The sequence below is a fragment of the Scyliorhinus torazame genome, chromosome 1 (genome assembly GCF_047496885.1).
Source record: "Scyliorhinus torazame isolate Kashiwa2021f chromosome 1, sScyTor2.1, whole genome shotgun sequence".
Lineage (NCBI taxonomy): Eukaryota > Metazoa > Chordata > Chondrichthyes > Carcharhiniformes > Scyliorhinidae > Scyliorhinus > Scyliorhinus torazame.
Genome location: NC_092707.1, coordinates 390,754,943 through 390,778,028, shown reverse-complemented (window position 1 = coordinate 390,778,028; position 23,086 = coordinate 390,754,943). Strand labels below are relative to the sequence as shown.

Sequence of the window (23,086 nt, the reverse complement as noted above, 5' to 3'; positions counted from 1 at the left end):
TGAGTTCATTTTCGTTTTTATTGCCTGGGTCTCCAGAAATGTGAGAGGCATTTTGGAGTTTGTTTTCCGTGACTTTGCCCATTTATATTCCAAAGTATTGTTTTACGGTGGCTAAATGAGTCATGTTATGTTTTTATTACAGATTCCTGGATTCCTCACCAGTGTTTTTGCAGCTTAAATTCTGCAATTTTATCTGCCTCTCTGTGAAATCACAAAGCAATGCCCTTGATTAAACCCATATAATTACAAAGCCTAATTCCAGCATTACATTTTGGGGAACTATTTGAAGCATTCTGCAAAACAAAAAGACGAACAGAAAAGAATATCAGGATAGATTTTATTAAGAAAAAGCTGTCTTTAAAATTAAATAATATTGCTGGTGTTTTAGCTTTTAAAGAACTCTCGAGATAGCCCAGTACATTGAATACACACTTCTAATGAGCGTAAATCTGGAATTTTGACAGCACGGTGGCACAGTGGTTAGCACTGCTGCCTCACAGCCCCAGGGACCAGGGTTCAATTCCTGCCTTGGGTGAGGAGACACGTTCTCCCCGTGTCTGCGTGGGTTTCCTCTGGGTGCTCCAGTTTGCTCCCACGGTCCAAAGATGAACAGGTTAGGTGGATTAGCCATGATAACTTGCCTCTTACTATCTAAAGATGTGCAGAATAGGTGGGGTTACGGGAGTAGGGCGAGGGAAGTGGGCCTCGGTGCTCTTTCAGAGGACTGATACAGACTCGAGACTGATACAGAAACCCGAGACACTACACGTGTAGTGTCTCCGACCCGCCCTCCTCCTCTAACCTAATAATAAGACCCATTGGTGTGAGGTAAGTGCCATATTATATTATTATTATATTATATTATTAGCAATGTGCAGGTCAAGGTTCGGAGGTGGAGGAGCAGTCTCTGTCAGGGAGAGAACCTGAGAACATCTAAGACACTCAGAAGGTAAGAAGGTAAGTAAGTGATTTTTACTCATTTTTACTTTTATACCTTTTTCAAATTGTGTGTGTCGGGGGGAAACTGAAGTGACATCACAGAAAAGCTGTGACCTGAGTGACTGGTTGGGAATCTACACTAAATTTAAAAAATTAAGCATTGGTAACTAATTAAACATAATTACTTAATTATAATTTAGAGGGGTATCTAAGCCAGAGATCGGAGAGTACTATATTTAGCTTTCGCATTTCTATTAGAAATCTAGTGCTAGGAAACAGATAGTTAACAGTAACTTTGAAATTTTTTTTTAAATATATTTTTTTTTAAAAAAACATTTTTAATTTTAATTTTAATTAATTGACGCAATGTCAGTTAGAGGGGTGCAGTGCTCTGACTGTGAGATGTGGCAGGTCCGGGAGGCTTCCAGCGTCCCGGATGGCTTCATCTGCAGAAAGTGCACCCAACTGGAGCTCCTCACAGACTGCATTGGAGCAGCAATTGGATGCACTTAGGAGCATGCAGGTGGCGGAAAGCGTTATAGATCGCAGTTATGTAAATGTGGTCACACCCAAGGTGCAGGCAGAGAAATGGGTGACCACCAGAAAGGGCAGGCAGTCAGTGCAGGAATCCCCTGTGGTTGTCCCCCTCTCGAACAGGTATACCCCTTTGGATACTGTCGGGGGAGATAGCCTATCAGGGGAAAACAGCAGCAGCCAGAGCAGTGGCACCACGGCTGGCTCTGATGTTCAGAAGGGAGGGTCAAAGCGCAGAAGCGCAATAGTAATAGGGGACTCTATAGTCAGGGGCACAGATAGGCGCTTCTGTGGACGTGAAAGAGACTCTAGGATGGTATGTTGCCTCCCTGGTGCCAGGGTCCAGGATGTCTCCGAACGGGTAGAGGGCATCCTGAAGGGGGAGGGCAAACAGGCAGAGGTCGTTGTACATATTGGTACTAACGACATAGGCAGGAAGGGGCATGAGGTCCTGCAGCAGGAGTTCAGGGAGCTAGGCAGAAAATTAAAAGACAGGACCTCTAGGGTTGTAATCTCGGGATTACTCCCTGTGCCACGTGCCAGTGAGGCTAGAAATAGGAAGATAGAGCAGCTAAACACGTGGCTAAACAGCTGGTGTAGGAGGGCGGGTTTCCATTATCTGGACCACTGGGAGCTCTTCCGGGGCAGGTGTGACCTATATAAGAAGGACGGGTTGCATCTAAACCGGAGAGGCATAAATATCCTGGCCGCGAGGTTTGCTAGTGTCACACGGGAGGGTTTAAACTAGTATGGCAGGGGGGTGGGCATGGGAGCAATAGGTCAGAAGGTGAGAGCATTGAGGGAGAACTAGGGAATAGGGACAGTGGGGCTCTGAGGCAGAGCAGACAGGGAGAAGTTGCTGAACACAGCGGGTCTGGTGGCCTGAAGTGCATATGTTTTAATGCAAGAAGTATTACGGGTAAGGCAGATGAACTTAGAGCTTGGATTAGTACTTGGAACTATGATGTTGTTGCCATTACAGAGACCTGGTTGAGGGAAGGGCAGGATTGGCAGCTAAACGTTCCAGGATTTAGATGTTTCAGGAAGGATAGAGGGGGATGTAAAAGGGGAGGCGGAGTTGCGCTACTGGTTCGGGAGAATATCACAGCTGTACTGCGGGAGGACACCTCAGAGGGCAGTGAGGCTATATGGGTAGAGATCAGGAATAAGAAGGGTGCAGTCACAATGTTGGGGGTTTACTACAGGCCTCCCAACAGCCAGCGGGAGATAGAGGAGCAGATAGGTAGACAGATTTTGGAAAAGAGTAAAAACAACAGGGTTGTGGTGATGGGAGACTTCAACTTCCCCAATATTGACTGGGACTCACTTAGTGCCAGGGGCTTAGACGGGGCGGAGTTTGTAAGGAGCATCCAGGAGGGCTTCTTAAAACAATATGTAGACAGTCCAACAAGGGAAGGGGCGGTATTGGACCTGGTATTGGGGAATGAGCCCGGCCAGGTGGTAGATGTTTCAGTAGGGGAGCATTTTGGTAACAGTGACCACAATTCAGTAAGTTTTAAAGTACTGGTGGACAAGGATAAGAGTGGTCCTAGGATGAATGTGCTAAATTGGGGGAAGGCTAATTATAACAATATTAGGCGGGAACTGAAGAACATAGATTGGGGGCGGATGTTTGAGGGCAAATCAACATCTGACATGTGGGAGGCTTTCAAGTGGCAGTTGAAAGGAATTCAGGACCGGCATGTTCCTGTGAGGAAGAAGGATAAATACGGCAATTTTCGGGAACCTTGGATAACGAGAGATATTGTAGGCTTCGTCAAAAAGAAAAAGGAGGCATTTGTCAGGGCTAAAAGGCTGGGAACAGACGAAGCCTGCGTGGAATATAAGGAAAGTAGGAAGGAACTTAAGCAAGGAGTCAGGAGGGCTAGAAGGAGTCACGAAAAGTCATTGGCAAATAGGGTTAAGGAAAATCCCAAGGCTTTTTACACGTACATAAAAAGCAAGAGGGTAGCCAGGGAAATGGTTGGCCCACTGAAGGATAGGCAAGGGAATCTATGTGTGGAGCCAGAGGAAATGGGTGAGGTACTAAATGAATACTTTGCATCAGTATTCACCAAAGAGAAGAAATTGGTAGATGTTGAGTCTGGAGAAGGGTGTGTAGATAGCCTGGGGCACATTGAGATCCAAAAAGACGAGGTGTTGGGTGTCTTAAAAAATATTAAGGAAGATAAGTCCCCAGGGCCTGATGGGATCTACCCCAGAATACTGAAGGAGGCTGGAGAGGAAATTGCTGAGGCCTTGACAGAAATCTTTGGCCTCACTGTCTTCAGGGGATGTCCCGGAGGACTGGAGAATAGCCAATGTTGTTCCTCTGTTTAAGAAGGGTAGCAAGGATAATCCAGGGAACTACAGGCCGATGAGCCTTACTTCAGTGGTAGAGAAATTACTGGAGAGAATTCTTCGAGACAGGATCTACTCCCATTTGGAAACAAATGGACGTATTAGTGAGAGGCAGCATGGTTTTGTGAAGGGGAGGTCGTGTCTCACTAACTTGATAGAGTTTTTCGAGGAGGTCACTAAGATGATTGATGCAGGTAGGGCAGTGGATGTTGTCTATATGGACTTCAGTAAGGCCTTTGACAAGGTCACTCATGGTAGACTAGTACAAAAGGTGAAGTCACACGGGATCAGGGGTGAGCTGGCAAGGTGGATACAGAACTGGCTAGGTCATAGAAGGCAGAGAGTAGCAATGGAAGGATGCTTTTCTAATTGGAGGGCTGTGACCAGTGGTGTTCCACAGGGATCAGTGCTGGGACCTTTGCTCTTTGTAGTACATATAAATGATTTGGAGGAAAATGCAACTGGTCTGATTGATAAGTTTGCAGACGACACAAAGGTTGGTGGAATTGCGGATAGCGATGAGGACTGTCAGAGGATACAGCAGGATTTAGATTGTTTGGAGACTTGGGCGGAGAGATGGCAGATGGAGTTTAATCCGGACAAATGTGAGGTAATGCATTTTGGAAGGTCTAATGAAGGTAGGGAATATACAGTGAATGGTAGAACCCTCAAGAGTATTGAAAGTCAAAGAGATCTAGGAGTACAGGTCCACAGGTCATTGAAAGGGGCAACACAGGTGGAGAAGGTAGTCAAGAAGGCATACGGCATGCTTGCCTTCATTGGCCGGGGCATTGAGTATAAAAATTGGCAAGTCATGTTGCAGCTGTATAGAACCTTAGTTAGGCCACACTTGGAGTATCGTGTTCAATTCTGGTCGCCACACTACCAGAAGGATGTGGAGGCTTCAGAGAGGGTGCAGAAGAGATTTACCAGAATGTTGCCTGGTATGGAGGGCATTAGCTATGAGGAGCGGTTGAATAAACTCGGTTTGTTCTCACTGGAACGAAGGAGGTTATGGGGAGACCTGAAAGAGGTCCACAAAATTATGAGGGGCATAGACAGAGTGGATAGTCAGAGGCTTTTCCCCAGGGTAGAGGGGTCAATTACTAGGGGGCATAGGTTTAAGGTGAGAGGGACAAGGTTTAGAGTAGATGTACGAGGCAAGTTTTTTACGCAGAGGGTAGTGGGTGGCTGGAACTTGCTACCGGAGGAGGTGGTGGAAGCAGGGACAATAGTGACATTTAAGGGGCATCTTGACAAATACATGAATAGGATGGGAATAGAGGGATACGGACCCAGGAAGTGTAGAAGATTGTAGTTTAGTCGGGCAGCATGGTCGGCACGGGCTTGGAGGGCCGAAGGGCCTGTTCCTGTGCTGTACATTTCTTTGTTTTGTTCTTTGTTCAATGGGCCGAATGGTCTCCTTCTGAACTGTCGGGATTCTATGGGTCTGTTCTGAAACATTCTCAGGAAAACTGAAATAATTAATGGTGCAGAGTTGATTTCAAAGGGATTCAGAGGTTTTGATGTGTTACTGGGTCATCCAGTTACGAAATGAGCAATATTAGGCCATCAGATATTTCCCTTCACATATGCCCTAAATTTACAATTTCATTTTAAAGGGGGCTATTTCTTAAAGGGAACTGTGCTTATGTTCTTTTCTTATCGGCTTTTTGTTTTGAAATTCACTTTCTTTTTTTAAAAATAATTTTTATTAAAGTTTTCACAAAATATCAACAAAATGCAAAAGGAACCCAATAGAATTAAATACAAAACAAAACAACCCAGTGCCCCCTCCCCCTATACATAAATAATATACTAACACCCGCCTAAACACATAGCAAACATAGCAAATATATACACCCCCTCAGATCCCGCAATATAGACAAACAAAAATAAAATAGAACACCCCCCCCCCACCCCCGGGTTGCTGCTGCTGCTGGCCATTGTCTACCGTTCTGCCAGGAAGTCCAAGAACGGTTGCCACCGCCTGAAGAACCCTTGCACCGATCCCCTTCAGGGAAATTTCACCCTCTCCAATTTAATGAACCCTGCCATATCGTTGATCCAGGATTCCACGCTTGGGGGCCTCGCATCTTTCCACTGAAGAAGAATCCTTCGCCGGGCTACCAGGGATGCAAAGGCCAGAATTCCGGCCTCTTTCGCCTCCTGCACTCCCGGCTCCTCTGCCACCCCAAATATTGCGAGCCCCCAGACCGGTTTGACCCTGGATCCTACCACCCTCGACACCGTCCTCGCTATGCCCTTCCAAAATTCCTCCAGCGCTGGGCATGAACAGAACATATGGGTGTGATTTGCTGGGCTCCCTGAGCACCTAACACACCTGTCCTCACCCCCAAAAAAACGCCTCACCCTTGTCCCGGTCATGTGTGCCCTGTGCAGCACCTTAAACTGTATGAGGCTGAGCTCGCGCACGAAGAGCATCTCCCACGTCCCCTCCTCGATCTCCTCCCCCAACTCCTCCCACTTACCTTTCAGCACCTCCATCGAGGCCTCCTCCTCCTGCATCACCTGGTATGTTGCCGAGATCTTCCCCTCTCCAACCCACGCCCCCGAGAGCACCCTGTCCTGTACCGTGCGTGGCGGCAGCAGTGGGAATTCCACCACTTGCCGCCTGGCAAACGTCCTTACCTGTAGATACCTAAAGGCGTTTCCCAGGGGGGAGCCCATACTTCTCCTCCAGCTCACCCAGGCTTGCGAACTTCCCATCCACAAACAGGTCCCCCAACCTTCTTATCCCTGCCCTGTACCACCCCGAAAACCCTCCATCTATTCTCCCTGGGACAAACCGGTGGTTCCCCCGTATCGGGGTCCACATCGAGGCCCCCACTTCCCCCCTGTGCCGCCTCCATTGCTCCCAAACTTTGAGGGCAGCCGCCACCACAGGGCTCGTGGTATACCTCATTGGAGGGAGCGGCAGCAGCGCCATTGCCAGCGCCTCCAGACTCGTACCCCCACAAGACGCCATCTCCAGCCTCTTCCATGCTGCCCCCTCCCCCTCCATCACCCACTTGCACACCATCGCCGCATTGGCGGCCCAGTAGTACCCACAGAGGTTGGGCAGCGCCAGCACCCCCCCATCCCTACTCTGCTCCAGGAACACCCTTCTCACCCTCGGAGTACCTCGCGTCCACACAAACCCCATTATACTCCTGTTGACCCGCCTAAAGAAGGCCTTCGGGATAAGAATGGGGAGGCACTGGAACAGGAACAAAAGCCTTGGGAGCACCGTCATCTTGACTGACTGCACCCTACCCGCCAGGGACAGCGGCAACGCGTTCCACCTCTTAAACTCCTCCATTTGCTCCACCAGCCTCGTGAAATCAAGTCTATGCAGGGCCCCCCAGCTCTTGGCCACCTGACCCCCAAATACCTGAAGCTCCTCTCCCCCTTTTTAGGGGAGCTCGCCAATCCCCCTCTCCTGGTCCCCTGGGTGAACCACAAACAACTCACTCTTCCCCATGTTGAGCTTGTACCCTGAGAAATCCCCGACGTCCCTGAGGATCCTCATTATCTCCGGCATTCCCCCCACCGGGTCCGCCACATACAGCAGCAAGTCGTCCGCATAGAGCGACACCCTATGCTCCTCCCCGCCCCGCACCAACCCCCTCCAGTTCTTTGACTCCCTCAGTGCCACAGCCAGGGGTTCAATCGCCAGCGCGAAGAGCAGGGGGGACAAGGGACACCCCTGCCTCGTCCCTCGATGCAACCGAAAGTACTTTTCCCCATATTCATAAATCGGCCCCTGGGCCTTTCTCCACTGCGCCTCCGTCTTCCTGGTGGTCAACAGGTCGAATTCGGCCAGGAGGCTACGCCTCTCCCTCAACAGTCCCTCCTCCGGCACCTCCGCATACCGCCTGTCTACCCTCACCATCTCCCGCACCAGCCTCTCCTCAATCTTACCTGGTCTGCCACCTCAGGTGTGTCTCCTAGAGCACGACCACATCCGCCTTCAGCCCCTTCAGGTGCGCGAACAAGCGGGCTCGCTTAACCGGCCCGCTCAGCCCCCTTACGTTCCAGGTTATCAGCCGGATCAGGGGGCTACCCGCCCTCCTCCCCCGCCGACTAGCCATAACCCCTCCTTGGCCAACCACGCCCCGCGCCACACACCCGGCCCAACACCCTCTACTCGCTCCAGCTCCCACTTGACCATACCGGCAGCAACCTGGTTTCCCCCCCCCCCCCCCCCCCCCCCCCCAGCTAGGACCCCTCCTAGATGCATTGCTCCCCCCATTGCACTCCCGCAAGTCAGCTGACTCCTGCTGACCCCGGCTGCTCCCGCCTCTCCTTCGACTCCTCCCATTGTGGGACTTCCCCTCCCCCTCCATTACCCACCAGCAGGCTCTCCGCCTCCCCCTTCCATCCCAAGCCCAGGGAAAACCCCGCGCTTTCCCGCCCCGGCCCTGCCCCCTCCAACCTACAGCGTGGGAAAAAGCCCGCGCTTTCCACCTGCCCGGCCCTGCCTCCTCTGTCGCAGCTCCTTTTACAGGCCCAGTCCCCTCACCCCCGACTCTGGCCTCCTCCTCCCCCGTGGGGCCCCATCCCCCCTATCAACCATCCACTCCCTACTCCGTTTACTTGCCCCCCTCCAAGAGCCCACACGACAGACCCAACCAAAACCGTGCCCAACCCACCCTAACCACCCACACCGAACCAAAACTGAACAAGAACAAAGAACCCCCCCCTCAAAATGTAACACAACAACAGCAATCCCCGACCATCCCCACGCCCGACCCCCCCATCCCGACCCTCAGTTTGTGTCCAGCTTCTCGGCCTGAACAAAGGCCCACGCCTCCTCCGGGGACTCAAAATAATGGTGCCGGTCCTTGTAGGTGACCCACAGTCACGCCGGCTGCAGCATGCCAACCTTCACCCCCTTCCTGTGCAGCAACGCCTTCACCCGGTTGTACCCGGCCCTCTTCTTCGCCACCTCCGTGCTCCAGTCCTGATATACTCGAACCTCCGCATTCTCCCACCTGCTGCTCCTCTCTTTCTTGGTCCACCTGAGTACGCACTCCCGATCAGCGAACCGATGAAACCGCACCAGCACTGCCTGCGGCGGCTCGTTAGCCTTGGGCCTCCTCGCCAACACTCTATGGGCCCCTTCCAGCTCCAGGGGCCTCTGGAAGGACCCCGCTCCCATCAGCGAGTTTAACATGGTGACCATATGGGCTCCCACGTCCGACCCCTCCAGCCCCTCCGGGAGGCCCAGGATCCGCAGATTCTTCCGCCTCGACCGATTCTCCATCTCCTCCAACCGTTCCTGCCATTTCTTGTGGAGCGCCTCGTGCGCCTCCACCTTTACCGCTAGGCCCAAGATCTCGTCCTCGTTGTCGGAGATCTTTTGTCGGACCTCGCGGATCGCCACCCCCTGGGCTGTCTGGGTCTCCAGCAGCTTATCAATAGAAGCCTTCATCGGTTCCAGCAGGTCCGCTTTGAGCTCCCTGAAGCAGCGCTGGATAACCTCCTGCTGCTCCTGCGCCCACTGCATCCACGCTGCCTGGTCCCCACCCGCCGCCATCTTGATCTTCTTCCCTCGCACTTTCTTTGGCTTCACCACCACTTTTTTAGTCACCCCGCTCCTGGTCCAAGCCATACACTGTCGGGGGAATGTTGCAGTCTTCTTCCCACACCGGGAAATGTCGGAAAAATGCCGTTCGGGGCCCAGAAAAGAGCCCAAAAGTCCATTCCAAGCGGGAGCTGCCGAACGTGCGACTTAGCTCCGCATAGCCGAAACCGGAAGTTACTTGAAATTCACTTTCAGGAGTTCTGCACATGCTCTGTATTGAGAAAACAGCATTGAGTCTAAGTTCGCTGCGCTCCTCCGATACTGGCCTCTTGCACATCCCGAATTTCTATCACTCCACCACTGCCAGTCACATTTACAGCTGCCCAGGCCGAAAGCATTGGAATTGCCTCCCTCAACCTCTTGACTTCTCTCTCCTCCATCCTTAAAACCAGCCTCTTTGGCCAAGGTTTGTGGCTCTCTTCTCTAATATTGCCTTACATGACTGGGTGTCAAACTGTGTCTGATAATGCTCTGATCAAGGCTCTTGGTCATTTTAATATGCTAAAGTCTCAATATAAATGTTGTTGACATAGAACGGCTACTCATGCGTTGCAGGTCATGTTTGTGGAAAGGTTACTGGGGAGGCACGGTAGCACAGTGGTTACCACTGTTGCTTCACAGCGCCAGGGTCCCAGGTTTGATCCCTGGCTTGGGTCACTGTCTGCGCGGAGTCTGCACGTTCTCCCCGTGTCTGCGTGGGTTTCCTCCGGGCGCTCCGGTTTCCTCCCACAAGTCCCGAAAGACGTGCTGTTAGGTAATTTGGACATTCTGAATTCTCCCTCCGTGTACCCGAATGTGGCGATGAGGGGCTTTTCACAGTAACTTTGTTGCAGTGATAATGTAAGCCTACTTGTGACAATAATAAAGATTATTATTATTATGATGATTAGCATTGGGACAAAGATGGTCAAACTCTAACTAGAAAGGTTTTCCACGTGTAACAACATCAGTGATCCTGGCATTCTGGCTAAAATTATATCAAGCTTATTCCTGAGTCAGTTTCGTCTTTCGTGGCTCTGTGGCATTGCCAGCTTGATCTAGTCATCATCCCCTCCCAGATATTGACTGGCGGCTCAGATTTCCCTTCAATGGAACACAAATTAATCTTTTCAAGCGTGGACATCACTTCCATTCTAGATTGTGCCGTCTCCGCGCAAATCCGGTTTCTAATATAATTAATTCCAAACAGCGGGAATTTGAAAATGACACTCACGTTGTATCGGTTCCAGTCCTGGTAAAACACAGACATGACAACAAAGGGCATGACGCCCAGTCCCACCAAACAATCACTGACTGCCAGGTTGACCAGGAACACCGACGTCACTGAGTGGAAGTGCTTAGTCACAGCGATTATTGCGATCACCAGGACGTTACCTGAAACGACAAATGCATTTTGAAAAATGCCAAATTCTAAAAGTAAAATTATTCCACATTGTCGAGGCAGTAAGAGGGGAGGATAAGGAATCGCTCTGAGATCCGGGACTAGGGCTCAACATTGCACACAAACCGGGGCCAGGCTGGCATATAGGGTAGGTATGGAAACAAGTGTTATAAAAGCTGGGAGGGGGGGGAGACTGGAGAGTTCTGAGTCCTAGGCTTGGTGGGGCTGGAATATTGACCTGGACAGGGTCGGAGTGGGGGCAGGTGGAGCCTGGGGTCAACACCGATACAGGGGAGATGTAAACCTGTATGATGGAGAGAGGGGTCAGCGTGTCTACACCTGCACATGGAGGGGGTCTGGGTCTATGTGCATGAAGGGGTCTGGGTCTAGACCTGTACATGGAGAGGGCTGAGACTAGACCTGTACATGGAGAGGGTATGGGGTCTAGACCTGAGCATGGGGGGGGGGGGGGGGGGTTGGGTCTAGACCTGTACATGAAGGGGTCTGGGTCTAGACCTGTACATGGAGAGGGCTGAGACTAGACCTGAGCATGGGGGGGGGGGGGTCTAGACCTGTACATGGAGGGGGTCTGGGGTCTAGACCTGTACATGGACAGGACCTGGGATCTAGACCTGTACATGGAGGGGGTCTGGGATCTAGACCTGTACATGGAGGGGGTCTGGGTCTAGACATGTACATGGAGGGGGTCTGGGTCTAGACCTGTACATGGAGGGGGACTGGGTCTAGACCTGTACATGGAGGGGGTCTTGGTCTAGACCTGTAAATGGAGGGGGTCTGGGTCTAGACCTGTACATGGAGGGGGTCTGGGTCTAGACCTGTACATGGAGGGTGTCTTGGTCTAGACCTGTGCATGGAGGGGGTCTTGGTCTAGACCTGTGCATGGAGGGTCTGAGTCTAAACCTGTCCATGGAGGAGGTCTGGGTTTAGACCTGTACATGGCGGGGGTCTGGGATGTAGACCTGTACATGGAGGGGGTCTGGGTCTAGACCTGTACATGGAGGGGGTCTGGGTCTAGACCTGTACATGGAGGGGGTCTGGGTCTAGACCTGTACATGGAGGGGGCCTGGGGTCTTGACCTGTACATGGAGAGGATCTGGGATCCATACCTGTACATGGAGGGGGTCTGGGATGTAGACCTGTACATGGAGGGGGTCTGGGTCTAGACCTGTGTATGGAGGGGGTCTGGGTCTAGACCTGTGTATGGAGGGGGTCTGGGTCTAGACCTGTACATGGAGGGGGTCAGGGATGTAGACCTGTACATGGAGGGGGTCTGGGTCTAGACCTGTACATGGAGGTGGTCTGGGGTGTAGACCTGTACATGGAGGGGGTCAGGGATGTAGACCTGTACATGGAGGGGGTCTGGGTCTAGACCTGTACATGGAGGTGGTCTGGGGTGTAGACCTATACATGGAGGGGGTCTGGGTCTAGACCTGTGTATGGAGGGGGTCTGGGATGTAGACCTGTACATGAAGGGGGTCTGGGTCTAGACCTGTACATGGAAGGTCTGGGTCTAGACCTGCACTTGGAGGGGGTCTGGGATGTAGACCTGTACATGGAGGGGGTCTGGGATGTAGACCTATACATGGAGGGGGTCTGGGTCTAGACCTGTACATGGAGGGGGTCTGGGTCTAGACCTGTACATGGAGGGGGTCTGGGATGTAGACCTGTACATGAAGGGGGTCTGGGTCTAGACCTGTACATGGAAGGTCTGGGTCTAGACCTGCACTTGGAGGGGGTCTGGGATGTAGACCTGTACATGGGCGGGGTCTGGGATGTAGACCTGTACATGGGCGGGGTCTGGGTCTAGACCTGTACATGGAGGGTCTGGGTCTAGACCTGTACATGGCGGGGGTGTGGGGTCTAAACATGCACATGGAGGGTCTTGGTCTAGACCTTTACATGGAGGGGGTCTGGGTCTAGACCTATACATGGAGGGTATGGGTCTAGACCTGTACATGGAGGGGGTCTGGGTCTAGACCTGTACATGGAGGGGTCTGTGTCTAGGCCTGTACATGGAGGGGGTCTGTGTCTAGACCTGTACATGGAGGGGTCTGTGACTAGACCTGTATCTGGAGGGGGTCTTGGTCTAGACCTGTACATGGAGGGGGTCTCGGTCTAGACCTGTACATGGAGGGGGTCTGGGTATGGTCCTGTACATGGAGGGGTCTGTGTCTAGACCTGTACATGGAGGGGTCTGCGTCTAGACCTGTACATGGAGGGGGTCTGGGTCTAGACCTGTACATGGAGGGGGTCTCGGTCTAGACCTGTACATGGAGGGGGTCTGGGTCTGGACCTGTACTTGGAGGGTATGGGTCTAGACCTGTACATGGAGGGGGTTTCGGTCTAGACCTGTACATGGAGGGGTCTGCGTCTAGACCTGTACATGGAGGGGGTCTGGGTCTAGACCTGTACATGGAGGGGGTCTCGGTCTAGACCTGTACATGGAGGGGGTCTGGGTCTAGACCTGTACTTGGAGGGTATGGGTCTAGACCTGTACATGGAGGGGGTCTGGGTATGGACCTGTACATGGCGGAGTCTGTGCCTAAACCTGTACATGGAGGGGGTCTGGGTCTAGACCTGTACATGGAGGGGGTCTGGGTCTGGACCTGTACTTGGAGGGTATGGGTCTAGACCTGTACATGGAGGGGGTCTGGATCTAGACCTGTACATGGAGGGGGCCTGGGTCTAGACCTGTACATGGAGGGGGTCTGGGTCTAGACCTGTACATGGAGGGGGTCTCGGTCTAGACCTGTACATGAAGGGGGTCTGGGTCTAGACCTGTACATGGAGGGGGTCTGGGTCTAGACCTGTACATGGAGGGGGTCTGGGTCTAGACCTGTACATGGAGGGGGTCTGGGTCTAGACCTGTACATGGAGGGGGTCTGGGTCTAGACCTGTACATGGAGGGGGTCTTGGTATTGAACTGTACATGGAGGGGGTCTGGGTCTAGACCTGTACATGGAGGGGGTCTGGGTCTAGACCTGTACATGGAGGGGGACTGGGTCTAGACCTGTACATGGAGGGGGTCTGGGTATGGACCTCTCTAACGGAGATGGGGATCTGGCGATCTGTATCTACGGAAGGTGGGTCTGGGTACAGATCTCAGTAATGGGGGAAGGGGATCGAGGTCCGGACCTGCCCATCCAAGTTCGGAGATATAATTGCGATGTTCGGGAGTAGTTCGGCCATTCGGAAAACCAAAACATCCCCAAATACACCCCAGATGTAACTTATTTTAGCAACATTACTCGCGCGATGTTTCTTTTTTGTTTCCATATCGAACAAAATGAGCATGAGAAACATTGGGAATGCGAGTGTGGGTCCCCGGTTATGCCAGCTAATCTAGCGGAGAGGCAGAGGAGAGCAGGAGGATTCTCAGCACTGAAACATTGAGCAGGAGAGAGATTGGTGGCGGTGCTGGACAGTACAGACACTGCAGCGCACCGCCGCTTTGGAAAGGGTTACAGAATGAGTAATTTAACTCTTACTGTTTCACTGGAACTAACATTCAAGTCTGCAAACGATTATTTCAATTCAGTTTTGCTAAATCCAGTAGCTTCAGATTTTTTGCCCTGCACCGTTTCCTATCTAGACCCATTCAAATCTACACGCACACATTACCATGTCGAATGATTGTGGTGTGTGTGTGTGTCAGGTTTACGAGTCTTGTAATGTTGGCTCTGCAGTTATTTCTCAAACTGCTTCAATGTTAACCGTGGCTGGTAATAAAGTCTTGTTTTAAAGGGGGGTTTGTGTGTGTGTGTGTTAGTGAGTGTGGGTGTGTGTTAGTGGGCGTGAGTATGGGTGTGAGTGTGGTTGAGTTTTTTGTTCAAGAGTATTCAACTCATTTTTCCAATTAAGGGACAATTTAGCGTGGCCAATCCACCTACCCTGCACAATTTTTGGGTTGTGGGGGCGAAACCCACGCAAACACGGGGCGAATGTGCAAACTCCACATGGACAGTGACCCAGAGCCGGGATCGAAACTGGGATCTCAGCGCCGTGAGGCAGCAGGGCTAACCCACTGCGCCACCCTGCTGCCACGAGGGTGTGTGGGTGTGTGTGTGTGCGTATGAGTGTGAGTGTGTATGGGTGTTGTGTGTGGGTGAGTGTGAGGGTGTGTGGGTGCATGTGCGTGTGTGTGTGTGTGGGTGGGTCTGTATGTGGGTGTGAGTGTGTGGGTGGGTCTGTATGTGTGTGTATGTGGGTGTGAGTGGGTGTGGATATGTATGTGTGTCTGAGTGGTGCATGAGGGTGTGAGTGGTGTATATGTGTGGGGTGCGAGAGGGTATGCGTGGGGGGGTGAGGGTATGTGTTTGTGTGTGTGAGAGTGTGTGTGGGGGGATGTGAGTGTGTATGTGTGTTAGGGGTGTGTATGTGTGTGTGGGTGGTGTGTGAGGCTGTGTGTGATGGTGTGTGTGTGTGTGTGAGGGTGTGTGTGCTTGTGTCTGTATATGTGAGGGTGTGTATGTGAGTGTGGGGGGAAGGTGGGGGGAGTGTGTGAGGGAGTGTGTGTGGGTGTGTTTGAGTGAGTGTGTGTGTGAGGGTATGTGTGTGTGGGCATGGGTGTGTGTGTGGGCGTGTGTGTGTGAGGGTGTGTGTGTATGTGGGTGGGTGTGAGGGTATGGGTGTGTGTGAGTGAGTGTGTGTGGGTGTGAGAGTGTATGTGAGTGAGGGTGTGTGTGGGGGTGTGAGTGTGTGTTGTAGGTGTGTGAGGGTGTGTGGATGTGTGATGGTGTGTGTGAGGGTGTAGGAGTGTGTGTGTGTGTGAGGATGGGTGTGAGGGGGTGTGTGTGTGTGTGAGAGTGCGTGTGAGGGTGTGTGTGAGGGTATGTGAGGATGTGTGCATGAGGGTATGTGAGGATGTGTGTGTGAGGGTGTGTATGTGTGTGTGAAGGTGTGTGTGAGGGTGTGTGTGTGTGTGAGGGTGTGTGTGTGTGTGAGGGGGGTGTATTAGGGTTGTGTGTGAGGGTGTGTGTGTGTGGGGGAGGTGTGTGTGATGATGTGTGTGTGAGGATATGTGTGTGAGGATATATGAGTGAGTGTGAGTGTGTGTGTGAGAGGGTATGTGTGTGTATGTGTGAGGGTGGGTGTTTGATGGATGTGTGTGTGAGGGTGTGTGATGGAGTGTGTGTGTGTGTGCGTGTGAGGGTGTGTGTGTGAGGGTGTGTGTGTGAGGGTGTGTGAGGGTTTGTGATGGATTGTGTGTGTGAGGGTGTGTGTGGGTATGTGTTAGGGTGTGTGAGGGGGGTGTGGGAGTGTGTGTGAGGGTGTGTGTGTGTGGGTGTGTGTGAGGGTTTGTGTGTAGGTGAGTGTGAGTGTGTGGGGGTAGGTGTGTGTGATGCTGTGTGTGTGTGTGATGGTGTGTGTGTGGGGTGTGTGTGAGGATGTGTGTGGGGGGGGTGAGGGTGTGGGTGAGTGTGTATGAGGGTATGAGTGCTTGTGTCTGTGTATATGTGAGGGTGTGTGTGTGAGTGTGTCTGTGGGGGGAAGGTGGGGGGAGAGTGTGAGGGAGTGTGTTTGGGTGTGACAGTGTGAGTGTGGGTGTGTCTGAGTGAGGGTGTGTGTGAGGGAGTGTGTGTGTGTCGGCGTGGGTGTGTGAGAGGGTGTGTGTGTGTGTGAGGGTGTGTGTGTATGTGGGTGGGTGTGAAGGAATGTGTGTGTGGGTGTGTGTGAGTGAGCGTGTGTGGGTGTGAGAGTGTGTGTGTGGGTGTGTGTGTGTGTGGGGGTATTAGTGTGTGTTGTAGGTGTGTGAGGGTGTATGGATGTGTGAGGGTGTGTGCGTGTGTGTGAGAGTGCATGTGAGGGTATGTGAGGATGTGTGCGTGACGGTATGTAAGGATGTGTGTGTGAGGGTGTGTGTGAGGATGTGTATGTGTCTGTGAGGGTGTGTGTGAGGGTGTGAGTGAGGGTGTGTGTGTGTGTGAGGGTGTGTGTGTGAGAGAGGGTGTGTGTGAGGGGGGTTTATTTGGGTTGTGTGTGAGGGTGTGTGTGAGGGTTTGTGTGTGGGGAGTTGTGTGTGAGGGTGTGTGTGTGTGAAGATGTGTGTCTGAGGATATGTGTGTGAGGGTATATGTTTGAGGGTGTGTGTGTGATGGTGTGTGTGAGGGTGTGTGTGAGAGGGTATGTGTGTGTATGTGTGAGGGTGTGTATGAGGGTGTGTGAGGGTGGGTGTGTGATTGTGAGGGTGTGTGATTGAGTGTGTGTGTGAGGGGGTGTGATGGAGTGTGTGTGATGGTGTGTCTGTGGGTGTATGGGTGTGTGAGGGTGTGTGTGAGGGTGTGTGTGGGTGGGTGTGAGGGGGGTGTGGGTGAGTGTGAGGGTGTGTGAGTGTGTGTGTGGGTGTGTGTGAGGGTTTGTGTGTGGGTGTGAGGGTGAGTGTGTGGGGAGTATGTGTGTGTGAGGGTGTGTGTGGGTGTGTGAGGGTGTGTGTGTGAGTGTGTGTGTGGGTGTGTTTGAGAGTTTGTGTGAGGGCGTGTGTGGGTGTGTGTGAGGGTTGTGGAGGGTGTGCGTGTAGGCTGTGTGATGCTGTGTGTGGGTGTGTGTGATGGTGTGAGTGTGGGGCGTGTGAGGGTGTGTGTGGGTGTGTGTGTGTGGGTGTGTGTGAGGGTGTGTGTGTAAGTATGTGTAAGGGTGTGTGTGGGTTTGAGGGTGTGTGTGTGAGGGTGTGTGTGTGAGGGTGCGTGTGTGTGAGGGTGTGTGTGTGGGTGTGTCTGTGTGAGGGTGTGTGTGTGAGGATTTGTGTGAGGGTGTGTGTGTGGTGTGTTAGGGTGTGTGTGGGTGTGTGTGAGGGTGTGTGAGTGGGTGGGTGTTTGTGTGAGAGGGTGTGTGAGTGTGTGGGTGGGTGTTTGTGTGTGAGGATGTGTGTGAGGGTGTGTCTGGGTGTGTGTGAGGGTGTGTGAGTGTGTGGGTGGGTGTTTGTGTGTGAGGATGTGTGTGACGGTGTGTCTGGGTGTGTGTGAGGGTGTGTGAGTGTGTGGGTGTTTGTGTGTGAGGGTGTGTGTGTGAGTGGGTGGGTGTTTGTGTCTGAGGGTGTGTGTGTGAGTGGGTGGGTATTTGTGTGTGAGGGTGTGTGTGTGAGGGTGTGTGAGTGGGTGGGTGTTTGTGTGTCAGGGTGTGTATGTGAGGGTTTGTGAGTGGGTGGGTGTTTGTGTGTGAGGGTGTGTGTGTGAGGGTGTGTGAGTGTGTGGGTGGGTGTTTGTGTGTGAGGGTGTGTGTGAGGGTGTGTGAGTGTGAGGGTGGGTGTTTGTGTGTGAGGGTGTGTGAGTGGGTGGGTGTTTGTGTGTGAGGGTGTGTGTGTGAGGGTGTGTGAGTGTGATGGTGTGTGTGTGAGGGTGTGTGTGAGGGTGTGTGAGTGTGTGGGTGTTTGTGTGTGAGGGTGTGTGTGAGGGTGTGTGTGTGAGGGTGTGTGTGTGAGTGGGTGGGTGTTTGTGTGTGAGGGTGTGTGTGTGAGGGTGTGTGAGTGAAGGTGTGTGTGTGAGGGTGTGTGAGTGTTTGTGTGTGAGTGTGTGTGTGAGGGTGGGTGTTTGTGTGTGAGGGTGTGTGTTTGAGGGTGTGTGTGAGGGTGTGTGAGTGTGTGTGTGAGGGTGTGTGAGTGTGTGTGTGTGAGGGTGTGTGAGTGTTTGTGTGTGAGGGTGTGTGTGTGAGGGTGTGTGTGTGAGGGTGTGTGTGAGTGTGTGTGTGTGAGGGTGTGTGTGAGGGTGGGTGTTTGTGTGAGGGTGTGTGTGAGGATGTGTGTGTGAGTGTTTGTGTGTGAGGGTGTGTGTGTGAGGGTGTGTGTGAGGGTGTGTGAGTGTGTGTGTGAGAGTGTGTGAGTGTTTGTGTGTGAGGGTGTGAGGGTGTGTGTGAGGGTGGGTGTTTGTGTGTGAGGGTGTGTGTGTGAGGGTGTGTGAGGGTGTGTGTGAGGGTGGGTGTTTGTGTGTGAGGGGGTGTGTGTGAGGGTGTGTGTGTGAGGGTGTGTGTGAGGGTGGGTGTTTGTGTGTGAGGGTGTGTGTGTGAGGGTGTGTGTGTGAGGGTGTGTGAGGGTGTGTGTGAGGGTGGGTGTTTGTGTGTGAGGGTGTGTGTGAGGGTGTGTGTGTGAGGGTGGGTGTTTGTGTGTGAGGGTGTGTGTGTGAGGGTGTGTGTGAGGGTGTGTGTGTGAGGGTGTGTGTGTGAGGGTGTGTGAGGGTGTGTGTGAGGGTGGGTGTGTGTGTGTGAGGGAGTGTGTGTGTGAGGGTGGGTGTTTGTGTGTGAGGGTGTGTGTGTGAGGGTGTGTGTGTGAGGGTGTGTGAGGGTGTGTGTGTGAGGGTGTGTGAGGGTGTGTGTGAGGGTGGGTGTTTGTGTGTGAGGGTGTGTGTGTGAGGGTGTGTGTGAGGGTGGGTGTTTGTGTGTGAGGGTGTGTGTGTGAGGGTGTGTGTGAGGGTGGGTGTTTGTGTGTGAGGGTGTGTGTGTGAGGGTGTGTGTGAGGGTGAGTGTGAGGGTGGGTGATTGTGTGTGAGGGTGTGTGTGAGGGTGGGTGTTTGTGTGTGAGGGTGTGTGTGAGGGTGTGTGAGGGTGAGTGTGATGGTGGGTGTTTGTGTGTGAGGGTGTGTGTGAGTGTGTGTGAGGGTGAGTGTGAGGGTGGGTGTTTGTGTGTGAGGCTGTGTGTGAGGGTGTGTGAGGGTGAGTGTGAGGGTGTGTGTGTGGGTGTGTGTGTGAGGGTGTGTGTGTGAGGGTGTGTGAGGGTGTGTGTGTGAGGGTGTGTGAGGGTATGTGTGAGGGTGGGTGTTTGTGTGTGAGGGTGTGTGTGTGAGGGTGTGTGTGAGGGTGGGTGTTTGTGTGTGAGGGTGTGTGTGTGAGGGTGTGTGTGAGGGTGGGTGTTTGTGTGTGAGGGTGTGTGTGTGAGGGTGTGTGTGAGGGTGGGTGTTTGTGTGTGAGGGTGTGTGTGTGAGGGTGTGTGTGAGGATGGGTGTTTGTGTGTGAGGGTGTGTGTGTGAGGGTGTGTGAGGGTGTGTGTGTGAGGGTGTGTGTGTGAGGGTGTGTGTGTGAGGGTGTGTGAGAGGGTGGGTGTTTGTGTGTGAGGGTGTGTGTGAGGGTGTGTGAGGGTGAGTGTGAGGGTGGGTGTTTGTGTGTGAGGGTGTGTGTGAGGGTGTGTGAGGGTGAGTGTGAGGGTGGGTGTTTGTGTGTGAGGCTGTGTGTGAGGGTGTGTGAGGGTGAGTGTGAGGGTGGGTGTTTGTGTGTGAGGGTGTGTGTGAGGGTGAGTGTGAGGGTGGGTGTTTGTGTGTGAGGGTGTGTGTGAGGGTGGGTGTGAGGGTGGGTGTTTGTGTGTGAGGGTGTGTGTGAGGGTGTGTGAGGGTGAGTGTGAGGGTGGGTGTGTGTGTGTGAGGGTGTGTGTGAGGGTGTGTGTGTGTGAGGGTGTGTGTGAGGGTGTGTGTGTGTGAGGGTGTGTGTGTGAGGGTGTGTGAGGGTGAGTGTGAGGGTGGGTGTTTGTGTGTGAGGGTGTGTGTGAGGGTGAGTGTGAGGGTGGGTGTTTGTGTGTGAGGGTGTGTGTGAGGGTGTGTGAGGGTGAGTGTGAGGGTGGGTGTTTGTGTGTGAGGGTGTGTGTGAGGGTGTGTGTGTGAGGGTGTGTGTGAGGGGGTGTGTGTGAGGGTGTGTGTGTGAGGGTGTGTGTGAGGGTGTGTGGGGGACACCCAGCTCCCTGTCTGTAGTGGACACATGCAGTGAGGGGAGAGGTTAGTGATGGGCAGACCTGTCACCGCCGCCAGGCACATCAGCACCATGATGGTTTCCAGCAGGATCTTGAGCGGCATCGACGCCGAGGAGCCGGAGCCCGTGCCGGGGGTGGAGGCGCTGGGGGGCGGCGGGCGGCTGTGCCCCGTCCCGGCGGCAGCCAGCGACAGGTTGGCGAGGAGCGGGGGCAGAGCGGGCTCCATGGCGCTGCCCCCCGCAGCCGAGCAGCCGGCCCGGGCTGTCAGCGCCCCCTCCCTCCCCGGGCACAGCCCCGCTCCGCTGCCATGGCCGGGAGGCGCTGCCCAGCCCCGGCTGCTGCTCCCCGGGGAGGAGAGGCGGCCACGAGTCGGTGTCTGCAGCTCCTCCCCCCGGCTCCAGCTCACAAAGTGGCGCTCAGACCAAAGCGGCGATTCAAACCGAGCCGGCGGCAAGCGGGTGAATCCCTCTCAGCATCCGAGTCTGTGTCCAAATAGCTCCTTTCAAATAATCCCAAATCCACTCGGAAAATCCTGCAGGCAGGCTGCACGGGGCAGTGAAGTTTCTTCTCCCTCTCTGCCTGTCCAATGGCTCCACTCTCCACCGAGCTGTCTGCTGTAAAGTCAGCCTCTCTGTGTGTGGTGTGTATGTTTATTCCCCTCTCGTTAAAACATCTTCCATCTCCCCCATTGGGTCCCACACTGCCCGAGGCAGCAGCGTCTGCGATGCACCTGCCTCCTCCCTGCCTGCTGGCACCCAGAGCCCCCACTCTCCTCCCACTGCCATCAAAGGGTGGGGGGAGTGGGCAGTGCAAACTCCCCCCTCCCCCTCAATCCCTTTGGCAACGGAGGCTGGGGGGGTTGCTGGGGCACCGACAGAGGTTTAGTTTCATTACTGCAAATCCTGCAGATACTGTGTGTGTGTGTGTGACAAGAGTTAAAATCTCAGCTGGCTGCCCTTTTCATCAGACCTGGAAGATGTTAAGAGACCGGTAGCGAGTACAGAAGGGCTTAGAGAAGAGCCTGAACTCCTTCAACAACCACAATTTGATAATAATAATCTTTATTGTCACAAGTAGGCTTACATTAACACTGCAGTGACGTTACTGTGAAAAGCCCCTAGGCGGCACACTCCGGTGCCCGTTGGGGTACACGGACGGAGAATTCAGAACGTCCAATTCACCTTACAGCACGTCTTTCGGGACTTGTGGGAGGAAACCGGAGCATCCGGAGGAAACCCACGCAGACACGGGGAGACGGTGCAGACTACGCACAGACAGTGACCCAAGCCAGGAATCGAACTTGGGACCCTGGTGCTATGAAGCCACAGTGCTAACCACTGTGCTACCGTGCCGCCCACTGATACAATCCCACTAAGATCAAGCCCAAAGTGAGATGCAATGTCTTTTCCTGTCAGCTTGGGTCTCATATGTCTCTCTTGTGGAGACCATGGCCGGGATTCTCCGCGCCGAAATGGCACTCGGGGCGGGAGCGGAGAATGGGGCCTCAGACACACAATCGGGTCCGAAAGAGGCCCCGCGGCGATTCTCCGCGGCCGACTGGCCGAGTCCCCGCCAGAGTGGTTCACATATGGTTCCACCCAGCGGGAGCTCGGCGTCGCGGCTGCCATGGCCGTACTGGTGGGGAGTGGGGGGATCAGTCTCCGGGGGGACCTCCACGACGGCCAGGCCTGCGAATCGGGGGCCACCGATCGGCGGGCGCTTGTGATCTGGGGGGGTCTACCTTCTTCCGCGACGGCCCGCTGTGTGGCTCTGCCATGTTGCGTGGCACCGCCATGCAAGCGGCCGCCACGTGCATGCGGGAAGCCGCGGCTAGTTGCCGTGCACACGCACGGACCTGCGGCAAGCAGTGAAGGGCCGCGTGCGGCGGCTGGAGCAGCGCGGAGAACTCCAGCGCCGTGCTGGCCCCCTGTAGGCTACAGAATCGCTGGGCCAAGAGGCCCGTTGACCCCGCCATGAAACACTCTGGTGTTTACGCCAGCGTCAACACTTAGCCGCCTTTTTAGCGAATCCCATCAATTGTCTTCAATTTGAATTTGAATTGATTTTTGGAGCGATGGATTGAGGGTTTGCCCCATCACTCTGCGCATTGGCTTCATAACTTTAAGGACGGGATAAAACATTTAACATAATGGGAGGTCCCAGTCAGCCACATCCCTGAGCCCACTCTGGGAGGTCAGGGTACTTGACCAAAGGCTGGGACATGGAGATGGATCTGAAGAGGAAGCGGGAGGGAGAGAGACACACACACACACACACACACACACACGCAGGACAGTTCTAAAGCTTTACTACCCAGCCAGGCAGCACCAGGGCTGGCGTGAAGGAATTCCAGATTTGAATTCCTGTAAGAGAAATAAAATTAATGACAGAACCCAATGGGAAATACCACAATGTGCGGGAAATTCTAAACTGCAGAAAATAAGGGAGCTGCTACAGCTCAGGAGGAGGCTATTCGGCCCATCGTGTCTGTGTCAGCACTCTTGAGGGGCAGGAAATGATACAGAAAATGCTGAAAGGGGCTCGACAGGTCAGGCGTGGAGAGAGGGACAGAGTTAAACACTTCAGGTCAATGGTG

General features: G+C 53.6%; 1 protein-coding gene across 1 annotated transcript in view; it reads right to left on the bottom strand.

Annotated features, from left to right (window-relative positions):
* Positions 1–21,256, bottom strand: part of LOC140427547 (5-hydroxytryptamine receptor 1D) — a 78,029-nt gene extending 56,773 nt beyond the window's left edge. Inside the window, exons 1-2 of the mRNA XM_072513012.1 lie at positions 20,533–21,256; positions 10,638–10,798 (exon numbers count right to left, since the gene is read on the bottom strand). Of these exons, the coding sequence (XP_072369113.1) occupies positions 10,638–10,798; positions 20,533–20,716 (345 nt within the window). The 5' untranslated portion in view covers positions 20,717–21,256. The remainder of the gene's footprint in view (positions 1–10,637; positions 10,799–20,532) is intronic.
* Positions 21,257–23,086: the final 1,830 nt, after the last annotated feature.